Source organism: Aulostomus chinensis, chromosome 11 (genome assembly GCF_037954235.1).
Source record: "Aulostomus chinensis isolate RoL2024-O1b breed Wild chromosome 11, RoL_Achi_v1.0, whole genome shotgun sequence".
NCBI lineage: Eukaryota > Metazoa > Chordata > Actinopteri > Syngnathiformes > Aulostomidae > Aulostomus > Aulostomus chinensis.
This window is the reverse complement of record NC_141330.1, coordinates 8120416-8139553: the sequence shown is the minus strand read 5'-3', so window position 1 is coordinate 8139553 and position 19138 is coordinate 8120416. Positions and strand designations below refer to the sequence as shown.

At 41.3% G+C, this 19138-nt stretch overlaps 1 protein-coding gene across 1 annotated transcript in view; it reads right to left on the bottom strand.

Annotated features, from left to right (window-relative positions):
- Positions 1 to 12483: 12483 nt before the first annotated feature.
- Positions 12484 to 19138, bottom strand: part of bcam (basal cell adhesion molecule (Lutheran blood group)) — a 49526-nt gene continuing 42871 nt past the window's right edge. Inside the window, exons 14-16 of the mRNA XM_086218070.1 lie at positions 17275 to 17416; positions 16306 to 16405; positions 12484 to 14589 (exon numbers count right to left, since the gene is read on the bottom strand). Coding sequence (XP_086074196.1) covers positions 14587 to 14589; positions 16306 to 16405; positions 17275 to 17416 — 245 coding nt within the window. The 3' untranslated portion in view covers positions 12484 to 14586. The remainder of the gene's footprint in view (positions 14590 to 16305; positions 16406 to 17274; positions 17417 to 19138) is intronic.

Genomic DNA, 19138 nt, shown 5'->3' with positions numbered 1-19138 from the left:
AAATAAAATGATTCATTTCTTAGAAAAGAAAAGACTATTGTGACTTCCAAAAATGTTCCTCTTGGCTGACCTGCTGCATGTATCCTTCCAAGCTCCCACACAGAATTTAATGGACCACCACAATCCCAAATTGCAAAGATAAGATGACCTTGGTGGCCAGAGGGATTTCTATGCCCTGATAAGAATTCTAGAGAGAAGTAAAACTCCCACTGAGCACTATCATTCTCACTCTTACTGTTGTTTCTATCCTTCAGACAAACATGCATACAGATCGTGGATAAACCAGAGTTCTGTGTAGCCCTGTTAGCTATGATATGCTTCCCCTTAATAATGGTTAACCAGTAGTTCTTTCCTCTCAGCCCACTCCTGGCTTCAAACACTATTTCTTAATTTACTTCTACATGTCCTCCCTTCCTCCTTCTCTCTCTCTCCTCTGGTTTTTCTACCTCAAGCATGCATGAACAAGCCTACACTGAGAACACATATCATCCTCAACTGCCCAAACACCGTGGCATGAACTGATTAATGAGAGAATTAAAATGAACAATCATCCATAGGTGGATATCTGTTTCCTGAGGTGTGACAGGGCTTATCAGTGGTAACTACAATATCTGTAGAGTAAATGCGTAGCATCTCTCTCCCTGCTTCCCTCCATCACTCTGTTGCTCTGGAAAACTGTCACCATCACTCATCGCCGGCTTACATTCCAAGCATTCCCCTGTGGCACCTGGCCTATGAGACAGGAAAAGTGGGTAACATGCAATCAATTGCACACTCACAAACAGAGAGAAAATGCACATTGCATGCGTGCACGCACGCACACACACACACACACACACGCACACACACACACACACACACACACACACACACACACGCGCGCACACACACACACACACACACACACTACCACCACCATCACCTTCCATCACACAGTTTTTCTTCCAAACAACTGACAGGTCTTTTCACAGAGATGCAAATGAGTATGTGAAACTGACATTAGCAGAAACCTGTGCCTGGCTAGGCTACTGTATGGGTGTTTGCGTGCTGTGCAGTAGCTTAATGGCTCAATGAGAATAGCACAGGCCAAGTCAATCATGCTGGATCTCTCCCTGTCGTCCCATTGAGACGTGTGGCTCATCAGGGGAGATAATTAGTCTGAAGAGCTTTTATGACACTAACCTAATAGCTACAAGAGCCCACTGAGAGGCTGCGTGGTGTGCATTTCTGTGTGTGTTTGTGCTTGTATGTATGGGATGCTGTGTGCGATATGTCTTTAAGAGGAGGCATGCGAGTGATTAAGTGATTAAAACCATGTTTAGCTAAAAGTGTGTTATATGTGTGTGTGGATAATGATAATGTGGATGCTGATGGGATGATGGAGAATGTGGCCATCAGCCTCCAACCTGCGGCAGCAGCATCTACCTCCCTCACTTTTACTTACATTGTTAGCATACAGTAATAGTGAGTTCACGCTGCAACTTCACAGCCTGTTTGTGTGTTTGTTTGTGACACACAGACCGAGGTGGGAGAGGCATTATGCAGTCACGTTGGAAATTGCTGTGAATTTAAATGAGCGTGTGCACTTTGCTGGACACAAGCTGTTTACTAAATGCTGCGCCAGGAGAAAACATATATACAGGGTGTGGACACATATAGGAACTAATTATTCAACAAAACCCACAGCTGGAAAATAGCACTCGGTTAAATCTATTTGGTTCGATCATGCACAGACTTGTGATACTGCCTCCAACATGTATTGGTACTAAGTTAGCACGCCCATCTATAAAAGTAATCGAGTGAAAGTGACTGAACAAAGTGAAAACCATTAAAACACGAGTGCCACTTTTTGTCGAGAGTTGAACTGCCGGTAGGCTCGATCGGAAAGAATTGTTGGATGATCGAGCAGCTGCAGCAACCCTCAACTGCATCTACCCCCACACTTGGGTGGCTGTGTCCGACTATTTCTGTAACTTTCCACAACAGACAATTCAATATTCCCACCTACTTTGCAGCGTGATAAGCCAGCATTGCAGAGGTGAGAAAAAGAGCTGTGGATTGAACTTATCTCTCAAGCTTGCCGTTTTCCTGTCATTTTACTTTTTCATGTGAAGTACATCACAATGGATGCCGTGAGCTATAATCCCTACATTTTAAACAATATCATGTCAATATCCAAATATTTGATTTCCTTTTCAGGAAAAGGCATTTAGAACAGCTGTATATTGCACTGCAGTCACAAAACAAGTTGTACTTTGTCTATTTTTCCTACAAGACAGGGCATGTATTCCTTGCAGAAAAGCGCACATGCTTTGCTCTGTACCAGCACATAATTTAGCCACATAAGCCTGAATGCAGAACAAACAAACAAAAGCAAAATCAAGCTTCTGTCAGTGGGAGCTAAAGTGGTGTGGTTGGTCACAGACAGTCACTTGACGTGCTTTTGTTTGCATGTGTCTACAGTTGCGTATGTAGGCTAATGGAGCTGCATCGACTGAACGCATTTGGGTGTATCAGGTGGAGGGAAGTGGAGATCACATATATGTGCTGAGGTAATGCATTATGGTGTGGTGGAGAGGATTAAGATCAAACACATACACTCAAAATCTCTCTCTCTCCCTCTCACACACCTATATGTGCATTTACTCTAATGGTTTTCCCAAAAAGGGGCCACAGCTAGAGGTATAATCCACAGGGAATCTATTTGCCGTCTCTTGCAATCAGCACACACTTCTCAAAAAAAAAGAACAACACAAATTGGAGCAGTTGCCATGGATACACATCATTTCCCCCTTTTACTCTTTCATTTTTTTCAATGCATATGTTTTTTCGAGGGATGATCCGGTTGGTTAATACTAAATACCAAGACGTGTTGTTTCCCGCATGAAAGCATGTCTCAAAGAGTTGAAGAACATATTTGTGTGTGTGTGTGTGTGTGTGTGTGTGTGTGTGTTTGTAAAATGGAATAAGAAAGCTTTACCTGGGGGCACTCTTTACATCAGGGACACAGAAAAATAACACCCTGTGATCCTACGCAAACAGATACACAGTGTGTGTAATGCTTTTACTGGCAGCTCCATGACAGTGAACAGGCAGTATGGAATGTATATAACCTCTGACACACACCGTCAGTTAACACACACACACACACACACACACACACACACACACACACACACACACACACAATCCCGACTTGAGAGAGATGTCCCTGCACCACTAACACCAGGTAAGCCTGACAAACTCCCCTGAGCTAATCCAGGTCTCATTGATAGGTCTGTCACACAGGGGACAGAAGTCGACTCGTATATCACGGGAACCTGGAAACTCCCCGCCTGTAGAAAAAAACCCTCATCCACCGAATACAGAAAATATCACGGACAGAGTTGCTAACAAAAGCAACGTTTGGATGAGCGGTTGCCCCATCATGGTTTCTTTCCTCTCAGTGGTCCCGGTGAGTTTTCCTGCTACACGCCTGAGAGTCATGAATTATAAATTATTTGGCTAGATTCTCCTCTCACACCAGAGGAGACCATCTAGCATTCTAAAGCAAAGAAATATGACAGCGTGTTTGTTAACGATCCAGTGAAGTCATATATCAAGACAGGTTTTTCCACTAAAATGTTCAGCTATAAATTCTTCAAATGAAAATTTCATGAGAAATCTATAAAAATCCTAATATTTTTCTTCTCAGAGTTTCACTAATGCATAGAGGATGTTTCCAGCTTCCCTGTAAAATCTTGCACATTTCCAGATGAGCCGTGTATTGGATGATGTTTGACTCTAGGAATTTTGTGATGTCACACGACAGGTGCACACCTAGACCCAAGGTGAGCACAAAGAAGCCTACCACATTCCAAATTTGTATGTGGTGGAGGTCTTTGAGTGTCGCATGTCCTTTTCACAATACAATTCAGTGAAAGCTCAAAAAAATATAGTTTGCTTAAAGAGGAACTTAAACTTTGGTTAATGGGAAGTGTTATTAGAGTATCACCATGCGTTGGTTGACCATTTTCAAAACATCCAATGCAAAATAAAAAAGGTTGATAATTGAAACGTGGAACAGAAAAGGGCCAGAATTTGTGTCTTAAACATATCAAGTAGTGCATTACATTTGCTGTATAACCTGCAGCAGTAGCTCGACAACAGCAGCCATAACGACCTGCTTTGTCCTCTTCATATTTATCTTAAACAAACTGCTGCTGCTGCTGCTGCCACAAGAGTAAAATGCATCATTTCCTGTTCAGTGAAGGATCTCCTGGAAAGACCCGATCCCCTGAGGCGAGGGTTAGAGCAATAAATATAACATCTTTTATGAGGTGGGCATAGGTTGAGTCAATAATGTGCTACATTTTTTGCCAATAGAACAAATGTAGCAAAACCAACTCTGATTTATAAGGACAATATCATAGATTGTTTCTTTTAAATACACACTTAATAAACATCTAAGCAGCCACTTTCAATTTGTTTAAGTAAAAGCTCACATTCATTCTTTGGGGTCAAAGATGTTATTTCTTCCAAACTTTGTCCACAAATGTGTTCATATCACTACGCTTCTTCAATTTCCTGCAACATCAAAATGTTGATTTCAAGCTACAATAACTACACAGGTAAACCTTATGATGAGGTCAACAAAAGGTCACTCCAGATTGATCACATCCCAATGCCACAGGTGTCCGGAGAGGACAGGTAGCTTGCTGCAAGCTAACATGCCAGTTCAGGCAGTTGCTGCAGTTGTAAAGGCTGATTTTCCAACAGTAGTCAGTTCCTAAGTCTTAGCACCACAATCACGCAGCTGCAAGCTCACAGGAGGACATGCCCTAAAACAGGTCTGCTGCACCTGCCTGAGAGAAGCTTCATGAAGACCTGATGAAGTTTGATCTACGGGGAATCTCTGGGCCAACAGTCTGAGAGAAACTGGCTTGCATCTTCTCCACAGAGGCCTGACCTGAATAACAGTCTGGTGGAGGAACAGACTTGAGTGGGCTGACCACATAGTTGATGGACTCTTGCAGGTTTGAGAAGTTTTCTCTTAACCTCTATCGCCTGTTCGCTTCTGAGAATCTGAGGGACTCTCTGGATTGTCCGGTACGCCGTGATGTTGACTCGATCAAAACTTTCGTTCGTTTGATGCAAAAGAGATGCAACATTACCTAAAACACCAACAAAATACCAACACCAACAATAAAAAAAAATTGCAGATTAAATACTGAACGATGAACTTTTGGGGTCTGTCTTTTTGTGGCATATAGTTTTTATATGTGCATATTTAACTCAAACACACTTAACAGTTTCTTATCCTATGTCCTATAGTTTTGTTCAGTAGTTGCTTTTCAAGGCACCTTGAAACAGAATCACAGTGGCACAAATGTCACCTGATATTACCTTCAGCTCATTCTTACTGTAGCATAACAGCCAACCTTTGAAACAGAGCACCCCCCCCCCCCACACACACACACACACACACATAAATAACCCAGCAGGTCAAAGGTCGACTTTACAATTTCTTAGCGCCAATTTTCCAAACCATTCTGCACCACAAAGCATAAAAACGGACATGGGCCATACTTTGAGGGGAGGGAGGGACAGAAACCACACAATTAGTATGGAATGTTAGCCCCTTGAACCCAACCCAAACCTTCACCCTGCAGCATGAGGCTCAGAAAAGAGCTACGACCTCACACATTAGGGGTCATGACCAGAAATCTTTCTTTGGATTCCACCAAACTATTCTATCCTGGGTAGATTCATAAAAAGGCGTCCAGGTCTTAGGCAACATGTAAACTTCGTGTGTGTATAGCTGGGTGGTATAACTTAGAGGAAGAAGAGCCAGGCAGTGCAAGTGAAAACATCTCCCACCAAAACACACTCCCCAACCCCCACCCCCCCCCCGCCGCCTTCATTTAAACACATACTTGTTTTCCGTGGATGTGTGAGACTCTGCAGAGCTGTGTCCTCTGATCCACCATCTAATAAAGTGTGTGTGATAAGCTGATAAGGATTCAGCGGAGAGAAATACCAGGACTCCTTACTTACACACACAAAGCGGAAAACGCACGAGATGGAAAACCTTGACACAGGTAGATGCACTGGCACAGCGGCTGTCAGCAACTAAATGCTGTGCTGTGTTTTCTATTACAGCACAGAGGCGCTGATAAGACCCCTCTGGCTCCGTAATAAGCAGCAGCTCTCTCATCACTCCATAGCTGTTTTTTCCATTAAGTTAAAGGAAGTAAGGAAGGTCAAACAAGTGAATGAGTAGTATAAAATTGAAATAGAGGTGAAAAGGGGAAATTGAAAATGGAAAAGAAGGTGTAAATTAGGATGTGTGTGTGTGTGTGTGGGGGGGCTGTCCTATCCAGGTTGTTCTAAACACCGTCGCTCTCATTTAGCAAAAGTGACACACGAGATCCTGTTTATTCTGACAGCCAGGGAGATGGAGGGTGAGTGGAGAGGAGGAAAAAGGACAGGATTGGATATAATGGCAAAGCTCTATTAGTAAATCAGTGGAGCATATGATCGTAATTATCAGGTGTACTCCAGGGAAGTCTCTCTGTCACTGCTACTACTGTTACAATACACAAGGGGGAAAAACTGTCCACGGTGCGTACGTGCATGTGTGTGTGTGTGTGGGGGTGGGGATCGAAAGAAGAGATCGAAGAAGCTATATCAGCTAACATATTGTTGGATGATGTAAATGCACACACACTTTTTCTTGGCCTTTTGTGTGTATATGTGTGTGTTTGGCCTCAGGCAAGTGTGTGTGTATGTGTGTGTGTGTGTGTTTCAAGGTTGTATTTTCTACAGTGGGAGTCGGAGATCAAGTGCAAGGGAATGCGCTACCTTTTTTATTACTCTGCAGCTCAACATGCTCCAAGGTATTTATGCCATTTTTAGTTCAACATGCTCACAAGTGCACACATTTCTATCACTTCAGAGGCTTTCACTTTAATTTCCTTGAGACTTACACTGACCGTACTTACAACAAGTTCTCAAGTCAAAGTCAGGGTTGGATTTGATTTCCAAATCAGTTTGTCTCAGGGAGCTTTACAGACTGTATCAGAATCAGAATCAGAATCAGAACCAGAATACTTTATTAATCCCCGGGGGGAAATTCTGTACATTCTGTACAAGACATGACCCCCTCTGTACGTTGCTCTTAAATTCGACTGAGTTAAAACTACCCCCCCCCCCCTCAAAAAAGAACCCTTTAACAGGGAAAAATGGCAGAACCCTCATGGAGAGGAAGAACCCAGCACCCTCCAAGGATGAAGAGACATGCTGCAAATACAGAACAACTCAATTAAACTCAAGTCACAGTATATTCAACGTTTAGGAACTCAAACAATTCCAATATTCTGACTCTCTGACACGACCGAGTTTCTTCTGCATCACAAACCAGCGTTGAGAGATAGCCTTTCATGGTGTGTTACTGTCTGTGGTTGAGCTCTGATTATGAGATGATTACAGCTTGGCTTCAAGATTAGCGGACAATCTTGGTCATCGACTCCTGGTTACAAACAAGGAGAGCACTCTTCAGTCGGAGCAGTTGTTAAAACAGCTGCATGGACTTGTGGTTGGTGACTTTGATCCGACAGGGTTTTGGCCCATCAACCACTCCGACCTGCACACTGCCTGATCAGTCAGACATCACCGTCACTGCTCTGGTCTAGGAAAAATGTTCCATCTGAAGATTTAACAGGTTGTTTTCAGGCTGCATTTATTCCCTTCCTGTTTTTTTTTTTTCTTGGGAGAATAATCTCCAACCTTAAACCTTGTCTGCTCCCAAATGTTGGGGAGGTTTTTCTCCCCAAAAAGTTGCAGATCCAGAAATTTGTTGCATGAGGGAGAAGTTTGACGTTCCGCCAGAAAATGTCTTCCAACAGAAAATCTTGTGTTTATGGCTAAAATTGTTAACTTTTTAAATTGTAGTGACTTATTTTCTGCTTGAAGACATTTCTTCATTTGTCAACGACAGATGCCTGGATTTAGGCAGCAAAATCCCTTGTGCAGGAATGAAGAATAACTGTATGACCTCAGTTTCTGTGTGTTTGGATGAGGGGGCACCACAGTTCTGAATTTAAGCCATCTTCAAAAACAGATAGTTTTAAGTGTGTGTGTGTGTGTGTGTTTTATCCCCCAGACAGCTGCTGTGCTGTAATGCTAGCCAGTGGGAGGAGCCTGCTGTACGAACAGAAGTTCTCGGAGGAGCAGCAGCACTCAACAGCTGCTCTTCGGCTCCTCCAGGCCTTCTCCCTCTTTCCTCTTCTTTTAACACCAACTTTCTCTCTGATCCACCCCCCCCCCCTCTCTCTCTCTCTCTCTACAGGGCCCCAGGGGATTTTTCTGCCTTTGGCTGTACTTTAAATCCAATGTAACATGGTGTGCGACTGTGTATGAACACAAAAGTATTCTGTACACATGCAGCATGACAGAAAAGTTGCAGTTTCTCGCTCTAATTTGTAGGAAATCAGTGGTCGGCCTTTTATGATGTTCAAACAGACCATCTGACATGACTCCACTGGAGGAGTTCATAACAAAATGCTAATATGTACTTAAAATTCAGGACCACGCTATGGATGTTCACTAGTTAGATCAATGATCCAGTCTCTTGCAGAGGGCTTCAACTTCTTTTTGCTCCATGAAAAGCAGCATCGTCTGTTTTCTGGTTAATACTATTAAATATTTTGTCCAATAAAGAGTCATTTTTATGGTCACTAATATGTAAATGAACTAAAGTGATAAGATACAAAGATGTTCCGGAGGGGAAATTAAAAAGTTCTCTTGTTCTATGACATTCCTCTTCTTTTGAGATTATGGATACATGGTGGCTAAAATTGGACTTGGATTTGACAAACTACACGGCACCTGGCTGTCACTGATTTAAGATCCTCATGGGTTGTTGTCCTGTGACTCTTGATGCATAAAAGTGTGTTGTGGTTATTTAGGATGACAAATTCCTAAATAACTAAATAAAAAAAAAAAAAGCTGTTCTTTTTTAATCTCATAGTTCAGATGTATTTTAGTGCTCCTGTTAAAAATAGCCCTCACCTTGTGTGGTTATTTGATTTAACTGAAAGTGGAAGCTCTCCTCAGCCTGTCGCAGTGAATTAGAGTCACCTTTAACCCTTTCAAATTGATTAACACACTACATCACTGCATTAACTTGGCTGAACTGAAGGGAGGCTGTTTTTCATTCCATTTCCGCATCAACGTGACGTGTCGGCTGTTTTGTTTTTTTTTTTTTTAATTAATCTTTAATTCAGAAACCGTTATAAAAATCTGTCCCCCACTGTTGTAAAGACACAAAACAATTACTAATTAAAGTGAAAACACATCCAGGGGTGCCATAATGTCCCTACATCCTACAGGTGGTCCGGTTCTCCTGAGTGACACACGTGTCCTGAAACTCGGCTGCAGCCGAGCTTAATAGCGTGCTTGGAGATAAAATCAATGAAACAAATCTACCATGCTGCACGATGGATATCAGAAATACGACAAATAAATGCAGGCTCACACAGGTGCACACACACTCTGATGGGTACCATCTCTCTGTTCTGCCGCTCATAATCACACTCCCAAAGTAAACACATTCAAGCCACACAGGATATTAAACTGTAGGACTGAGGGAGATAAACACATTTATCACACAAGTGCTCTTTCATTCTTTATCTCTGTAGCTACACCTTCACTCCCTCCTTCTCTTCCTCCTGCTGTCTCCAGAGCCAATATTTGTATAAATCCGAGCACAAATGGAGATTTATGACATCTTAACAAGGCATCTTCTGTTTCTTTAGCAATCGTTATTTTCGATTCCTGTCGTACTGACAGTAACCCAGCCTACATCACATCCTCCCTCCATCTAACTTTCAATTTCTATCCTGCGTTCTAATCCATTTAGCCTGTTCCTGCTTTCGTTGCTGCTGTTCTTTGGTCTCTCTATGTGTAATCTTTCTGCCCTGACACAACCCGTCTATTAATCTCTATATGCTGATCTTTTTCTTGCCTCATCGCTCTCAGGGCTTAAGGGACACACATGCAAGTGTGTGCTGATTATGCTGAGTGATGGAGCACATATTGTCAGGAAGACTGTCAGTGGAGCCTCGTTCGTCCTGGACCCATCTCAGCAGCACGAAATACAGAGTACCATGTCTATTTCTGTGTGTGTGTGCGTGTGTGCGTGTGTGCGTGTGTGTACTGAGCTGGGCTTGAGCCAAACGGCTCTGAGCAGCCATCAGATTCGGGTCGAGCAAGCTGAGGGGACAGACAGCGGCTGTCATCCCTCAATCGGCCGACACTAAATGGCTAAATAAGTTTAAAGCTGCTGTAACTGGAGGCAGCAGGAAAGCTCACAGTGGGCAGGAGGAAGAAGGCAAGGACACTGGGAGGAGCGACAGTAATCCTCCACACTGTTTGACTGAAAGGAGCTGATCCTCTCATTCTGACCGAAAAACTGAGAAGAACACACGCACGCAGCAAGATGCACAAGAACTTGACATAATCTCGATCTTTTTCACACTGACAGAATATTACTAAGCTTATGAAGATACAACTTTTTTTTCTTTTTTTCAGCTTCTTTCTAGCATTGGCTGATGTTTGTATGTATGTAGAGTGAAATTTACAGTGATTTTTTTTTCCTCTACAGCATCCAGCTGTTATTCCTAAACAGGAAGTATGTTCATGTAGTAAATACAACACGCCTCTTTATTGTTTATTTCTTTTTTACATGCTATCACCTCATATATCATATACAAGTATTCTAACGCAAAATGCATTTATGGCATTGAATTTTTCATAGTTTGTTTTTCAATAGCGTCTATGTCATGTGACCTAAGGACTCTTCATCAGTACCATATGAAACAGTAGGCTTGAAATACACGACACACCTTTGTTAAATTCATTTTTCAAATACTGTGAAATTTGTGTGTGTATGAATGTGTGTGTGTGTGTGTGGGGGGGGGGGTTCAATAAACTGAACCTTGAGGAACTCAAAAGTTACTCACTTGAAAACAACATTGACTTTGTATTTCTGAATAAAGAACACAAGTTTTCATGGTTTCAAAATTTGATCCTAGTCATAATCAATGTGTACCTCCTCCTGTGGTTGAATCTGGCCATGGACATATATATACATGTCTATGGAATCTGGCCAGGTGCTCCCCATGTCGTCGCTTCCTGTAACGGTTTTGGCTGGACCTGGCTGTTTACAATTTAGAGCATTGATTAACCTCATCCCCTCTTGATGTCTTTGGACTGTGGGAGGAAGCTGGAGAGAACCCACGCAGGCACAGGGAGAACATGGAGACTCCACACAGAAAGACCCTGTACTCCAGCTCAAACCCAGAACCTTCTTGCTGTGAGGCAACAGTGGTAACCACTGCACCACTGTGCCGCCACGCTGTAAACTCTTTTTAAAAAATGTTCATCATGAAAGTTAAGTTGTTTGACAAAGGCCTGCAACCACCTTGTAGTTATTCTAGTTTCTTCTCCATCAGAAACAGCTAATCTTTGCAGGTTTAATTACAGTCCATAGTTACATCCCATGAAGATGGTTATGTGTATCCTCACCTCAGCAGGGGGTGATGCTGTTATTTACAATTTCCATTAAATGTCTCAGGCTGTAAATACTCGTACTGGTAGCTTCTGCCTTTGCTGCTTTGTATTCAGAGCATAGATTGATTACTGCAAGTGACATTGATGGGAGACTTTTAATTTCCTAATGGAAACCAGGCAGAGAAGTGTGTGTGTGTGTTTGTGCGTGTGTGTGCACTTATCGGCCTGTGAGCAAAGAGCCATTATACTGTAGACGCAGTGTTGGATGAAACAGCATAGAGGTACAAAGCTGGAGCAGACTGTTCCATAAACCTGTTAAAAGAAGTTTTTACTTAGTTTTATTTTTTCAAATCAATTGATGGTTATGATATAAAAATTTAAATAACCACTGGAGTGGTGACTGATAGGTCATCCTACAAACTGTTAGCGATCCATGCACAAAGCAGCGTAGCAATTTGCTGATGACTGATGGCTTCATTTCAACTCTTTTTTTTTTTTTAAATATTAAAGCGACTACGCAGAATACTGTATCATGAAGTCAGCAATGAGCCCATCTCTCAAATAGTTATTGATGCAAAACATGAACATCCTCAATTTCAATGTTCTGTCACAACAAATCATGAGATCAATCAATGTGAAGGAACATTTACATAATGCTGGTTATACCAAAGAGATAAGGCGTTGGTGGCAAGCTGGGAATCAATTTAGACGTAATCTTCAAGGAGGTGTAGGAAAAAATACATACACGGATGAGTAGCATCAAAAGCAATTTGATTTCTGATAGGTCTTTTGGTGCAGTGAGTGAGGATTATAGAGTTGTTCAATAGGCTTCGCGAGCATTCGGCCAAACACACTTCCCTGCACCATCCATAAAAACAGACAAACATTTAACACCATACGACAGCAATAAAAACACAGAGAATATAGAAGTGGGGTGGATTTCCTTTTTAAATTCTACACAGCTGGAACAAAAATAAAAAGATACATCAACACACCACAGAGGTCACATAACGCGTACCACAAAATATACAGTATACCGTACAGAGAGACAGAGAAGTAAAGCACTGAGAATACCTCATAAAAATAATCCGGATTAAAAAAAAAAAGATTGTAAAATTCTGTTTTCGCAACTAGTGGAAGAAGTACAGGAAAATGAAAACTCAGTAGTTCCAAAATTGAGAATCCCCTTTGTAAAACAAAACAAAAAAGAAAACATTTTTAATACCACAATATGTTGATATAAAACACTTACGTTGAAAAAAAGATGCTCCAAGTTTTCACATAGCATTACAGAGATTCTAACAGTCACCAGGTTTATGGCAAGATCAGTAGACAGACACGGAAAACTAAGATAAGCCTTGTGGGCACAGATAGTGGTTTTAGTTGACCTTTAATTAAAAGAAAAGAAAAAAAAAAATCAAGGCCATTGGTTCCAGTGTATAACAGAGTTAAAGGGCATGTCAACCCGTTATCATTCCTAGCCAGCCTGCTAACAGTGGAGAGGAGCAACAGAAATGTCAGTGTCACGTACCTTGACACAACACACCCTTGCTTTGACACTGAAAAAACAAACTGAAAAAAAAAAATCCACTCTCATTTGGTAAAAATAGAAAGTACATTACATAATTCAGCAAGAACCCAAATCCCTCCCACATGTTCTCCTCCCTGCTTGTATCAAACTAGGGTGAGCCAGTTGAATCTACTATACCAGACAATCTCCTCCTGACAACAGTGTCTGAGATTGTCAACCATTTCCCCCAAAAAATCCACCAATTATACAGTGAAAGCTGAGGATAATTTTGGCCTTGTGAATAAAAAACAAAAAAAAACAAAAAAAAACCCCACTGCTTGCTGTGCTTGTGAATGGTTTAATCCTGACAAAGAGGACTGAAAGGCTGAGAAAGACTCGATAAGAACAGGTGGCAATTACAGTCCCGGGCCAGCAGCTTAGCAACCACTGACACTTTGAGCTCCATATCATGCACAGAACCCCCTCCTGCTTGATAGACAGGGTAATCAGTTAGGGATTTACAGAGAAAGCAGAAAAGGAAGAGAAAAAGTGAACATAATATACACGTATGCTGAAAATGACAAGAACAAATTTATACAACCTAATAACTTTCATGTTTGGTAGATGTAAAACAGCAAGAATAGATCAGCATTGGTATTAAATGCCTGAGCTGGTTCTATAGAAAGCTAATTAGGGATGTTGGGGAGGGGGAGGTTTATAAAACATTCAACAAGTTGCAAAAATTCAATAAAACAATAAAGGAAAAAAAAAATCAAACGAAGCTTCTTTGAGGAGAAATATTACAACCGTGTATATCAAACAGTGTGCTTGAGGACAAAATGTTGTGAGCGTCTGTATATCATCAGTTTGTTATTGAGGTGAATAAAACAACGGCAGCCTGTGATAATTTATCCAAATATACACAGCAGAGAATTTAAGTGCAGACTCCAAGACAGAATAGTTTACAGTAATACACTTGCATGCGGACACACTCCAAAATACACACAGTGGCACAATGGCATTTTGCATTTTATTTGGGGTAGATAAGAAAGATTTTGCCAGTGTTTTTGGATTGTGTCACGCAGACACACACACACACACACTCACGCACGCACGCACGCACACACGCCACTGCACAGCTACTCTGCAGATGACTCACCGCGCAACGTGATTGGTCAATAAGGAGTTAGAATCAAATGAAGCCACAATAATATGTCATTCAGGTTTGTCACATTGTGCATTTGTGCAGTTTTAAACCTGTCAAAACATGATGGGATTTCTTCTTTAAAGGCCAATCTTCTCCTCCCAACCGGTGTACTCCAGGTTATAAAACGAGCACATGAAATGCCAAACATGGTGCACCTCCCAAAGTCCCAGAAACAAACCCCATTCCCACGCAACACCCTTTGTTGTTTCTCTCAGTTCCCCTCTAGTATCGCAAATGAGAATTAGCCCTGTATTCTTCATAACAGCTGACCTCCTTCCTTCATCCCTCAGTCGGTTATTTTTACTGTCTTGTTTCATCACTGTTGGAGAGAAAAGCACACAGAGAGAAATGATGATGAATATATTCTTATGACCTTTAAAATATACATGAATCAAGATCTGGAACTTGCTAATGAACATTTCCTATGCAGTATTAATAAGAATGCACAGAAACTTTTGCATCTATTTCAATATTCTTGCTAAACGGGCAGATTATGCATGCTGCTGCTATACTCCTATATGTCATCCATGACAGGAAGGCAATGAAACGTAACTTTAATGATCGTAACTTTTATAATCTCACATGCTTATAAGCAATAAATGACAACCAGAATTTGCATTGCATGAAGAAAATGATTGCTGCTTTTTTACGGTAAAATGGTGAGCGAGTGTGGTCTGCTGCCAAGTCTCTGCTCGTGACATTTACATGAATGTGACACACGCCCTCACACCACTTGGCTATCAAATCACTCGTTAGTTCAAAGTGTGAATGGATTCTACGGCTCCACATATGCAGGAGGCTTTTAAAATCAACTGGGTTCCAAGAAGTCTGTATTCAAATGGTGTCACTTCATTTTTAAACAAAAATATGAATTTCAAATCAAATGGTTAACATATCATCACCACAAATTACCAGAGCAAGTTAGACTCCATACATTCTTTTGTTTTATTTAAGTATTTGTAGCCCCAAAAGACAGTCAAATAAAACTGGATTGAAGAAAGCATAACTAATATATATTAAAAAAAAAAAATCATAAATATGAAAAGGGTCGGTCTTAACGTATGTAGTAATATCTGACTCTAGGAAATTGGCAATAACTGACAAAAAAATCCTCAAAACTATGATATCTGTGAATTACCTCTAACCGCATACATTTAGGTTATACATTCTACGTGATGTGCCTTTTTAAAACTTCCCCTCAAGTGGTCTAGAGCACCCCTTGGGAGGCCCCCCTCCCACGCTGAAACCTCTGGTATAGACCATCTGATCCCAGAGCAGTATATCCCTCTCATATGTTCTACGGATTTATAGCTGTGAGTGTCACAAGATCCCTTCATTTTTTTGGGGTTATTAGTCTCCATTTAAGACATCTGCATGAACGCTTAAAATACAAGGACAAGATTTATTTTCAGAATAAAATTAAAACTGTCACTTAGATGCCACCTTTTTATAAAGCTGCAGGATGATATTTTTTAATGACTCCTCAAACATCCCTTGATAGCATATGGAGAGACAGATTTTTACATAATATATCCATTTCAAAAGCAGAGTGTCTGGATATTTGCTGAAATGTCACACAGTAGTTTAAAAAAAAAAATCGCATATAACATGGCTTTTTTATACCGGATTTCACGTTCACATTAAATATGCCGCTACCGTAAATAAGATGAGATGTTTAGCATTTCAGATGACATTTTGGAATGACTTTGTACAGCTGTCACATTCATTTCAGCTTTGTCAAACCTGATCTCTTTGAGCTAAGACATCAGTCGCACCTCATCAGCGTGACTGACGCTTCCCAAGATATTTCTGCCGACAACTTTGCCCAACGCGTGATTCCATTTTCTATCAGACATCTTTTTTTATGCCTACTTGGACATTTTCTATTTTAAAACATGTACAGTGATACTGGTAACTCCGTTAGGTTTGTTATGTAATGAGCATCAAGTAGACCTCACTGCTTTACCACTGATGACCAAATAAAAAAACACAAAACTGGCCCATGAGCCTCAGCCCTCGAGACATCCCAGCTGACCTGTTCTGTGGACGGTCTCTTGTTAAGGAGACCGGCCTCTTCGTTGGCCTTGTCGGTCTTCATTTCCACTACAATGTCAGTGTTCACGTCTCCGCTGGCCCTGTAATGACAGATCAAGTGAGAAAAGAGGGAGTTGAGGATTTTACGAAATTGAGCCGGAACATGGAACACACTAAAATTTCAGAAAATCTGTCAGGAAACTTTATTTTCCAGTCCGTGGGAGCCTGTTTTTGTTGTTGTTGTTTTTCTATCTTGTATAAATCTTCAGCTAATGGTACCCTTCTTTAGGCACATGAGATATCAAGAGGATAAAAACAAAAAAAGCTCCAATATGAAAATGAGTTAGAATGATGTGAAAATACTGCCAAAACACCAAATACAGCCACTAGCTTTTTAATGGATTTTCTATGACTAGTCTGCTGGTGCGGTGTGTTCAGGAGCAGCTGTTCAGCCCAGACATTTAAAGTTTATATTATTAATTCTAAGTGTAATACTGGGGTTTGACTTCAGACCAGTGTTGGCTTTAAGCAATAGTTGTTTTTACATTTTCATCTAAAAAATGAACTCAGGTCTCCAACTTTGAGTCCAGTGTCATACTGATCTGTTCTGTACCAGCTGAAAGTTTAAAAAACAAACAAACAAACAAAAAAAACAATCAGCAGACATGCAATATTTGGGGTATATTAATCAAATTTTACAAGACATAGTGGCCTCTTTTGTCAAATAAAAGATTATATTCAAACCCACAAAACGTGTGATATACGTCTCTCTTTTTATTACACCTGTTGATTTTTAAAAATACATAATGTATAGATGCTGGAATATGCTTTATTGGTTCTATCATTAGAGTATTTCTTCTTGTATTTTTCTCCAGTACAGTTAATTAGTTTTTGCTATAGAGACTAGATTAGAAAATCATCCCCAACATTCTTCCTTTCTGTGCCCTCCATCTCTTCCCGTCTTACTTACATTTCCTTCTTGTCCTTCTTGCTGCAGGGCAGCTTGTTCTTCTTGTTCAGGAAGTAGATGAGGGCCACCAGCAGCAGGAGCAGCAGGACACACACCACCACGGCTATCACAACCCCACTGGAACCTCCCTGCTGCTGGTCAGCTACAGTGCCGTAATGGAGGGACACATGGAGGAAGGGATGGAGGGATGGATTGTGGGGTGGAGGGTTGGTGGGACGGTGGAGGGAGATTTGCGGGAGGGGCAAAGTTGGAAAGGAGGTATGAAGGGGAATTGAGCATTGATCATTGTGGAGGAAGAATTTTGAGGGAATAGGGTGTTTTGATGTTGGAAAGGGCAGTGGAGTGGAGAGAGTCATGTTTGATTCGTGTAGTCGAGAAGAAGGAAGCAAGAGGAGGAAAATCATTCGATTTTGGGTGTCATGGGAGGGAGGAGGAGGGGAGGAGGAGGGAGAGAGGGAGGGGATGGGGGCAGGTGGGGTCCACATGAAGACATTTGATGGAGGAATGGATGGGTGGAGAGGAGAGGGAGCGGGGAGTGGGATGTGGAGTTAGTCTTAACTTTTGAATGCAATGACTGAAATGTGACGGGACCCAAAAACAGGGCCTGTATATTCACACATGATGCTGCTGACCAGCCAGAAAACAACACTGAACATACTCACCCACCCACCTACACTTGTATTACTACACTTGTGGGGACACACTGTTACAGCCTATTTGACGGTTTACATGAGCTCCAGCTGATCGTAATGGAGATGATCTGTAACGACCGTTGCTACGCTGACAACGACAATTTCAGTTGTTGACATTCTTACTAAGGGGTAACAAAAGGAAGAGTTCTATTATTAGGAATATGAAGCTAGAGCCATGATATGTAATCTTTGTATTGTATAAACGGAGCCAGACTTCTACTTTTCTCAGGTAAAAAAATATTACAGCAGCTCTAAAGCTCTTTAACTACCATCTAATTTGTTTAATCCATAAGAAAGCAGGGGTGCACACATTACAGATCGCAATTTGGTGGAGGGATATGTGTTGGATTATGAGCAGTAACTTCCTGGAGTCCCTTGTGGTTCCCTGGCAACCATCCAGTGATGACAATACTGCAGGAAGTTGCTATCGCCAACAGACTGTCCAACACATAACATGGCAAATTTGTGCTGGAGCTGCCCGACACTCAAAGAGCAAATATCACCATTGTGGTGTCCAGGGAGTGGCGTCCTCTTTGGTAGCAGTAAACTAAATGCAAGCTATTGTTATAGTAGAATCCTAAATATAATGAAACGCATAAAGAGGCAGCAGAATGTCTCAAAAAATTAAGTGTAAAAATTCAAACAGCAGACAAATTTGGGTTTTTTTTTCCAAAGAGGTCCATCCCCATAAGTACAATAATACAAGTATGCATACACAAACACATTAGTTTCTGTAAACACAAATACACTAACCTGTGTGTGCACACAGACATCAATACACACACAGTTGTAGACCAACACCATACACGTCAATAGGGTTAGCGGTACAGACCTGACTTAAGCACAGGGTTTCCAGAGAGCAGCACTTTGAGAGAAAGAAAGTTTCTCAGTTCCGTAGCATAGCAAAGCAAGACACACAACAACACACACACACACAATACAAAGAGCACACACACACACATACAGACACAAAAAGCTAAGCTTACACAATCTTACAGCAACCCCAGAGTGGATACGACGAAAGGGAAAAGTGAGAGACAAGACGGCAGTCAGAAAAAAGAGGTGACCAAAAAGGAGACACAAAGAGAGGAAAGGAAGGAATAGAATAGAATAGAATCCTTTATTGTCCCCTAGGGGCCACAAAAAGTTGTAGTAGCATCCACAAAATATAG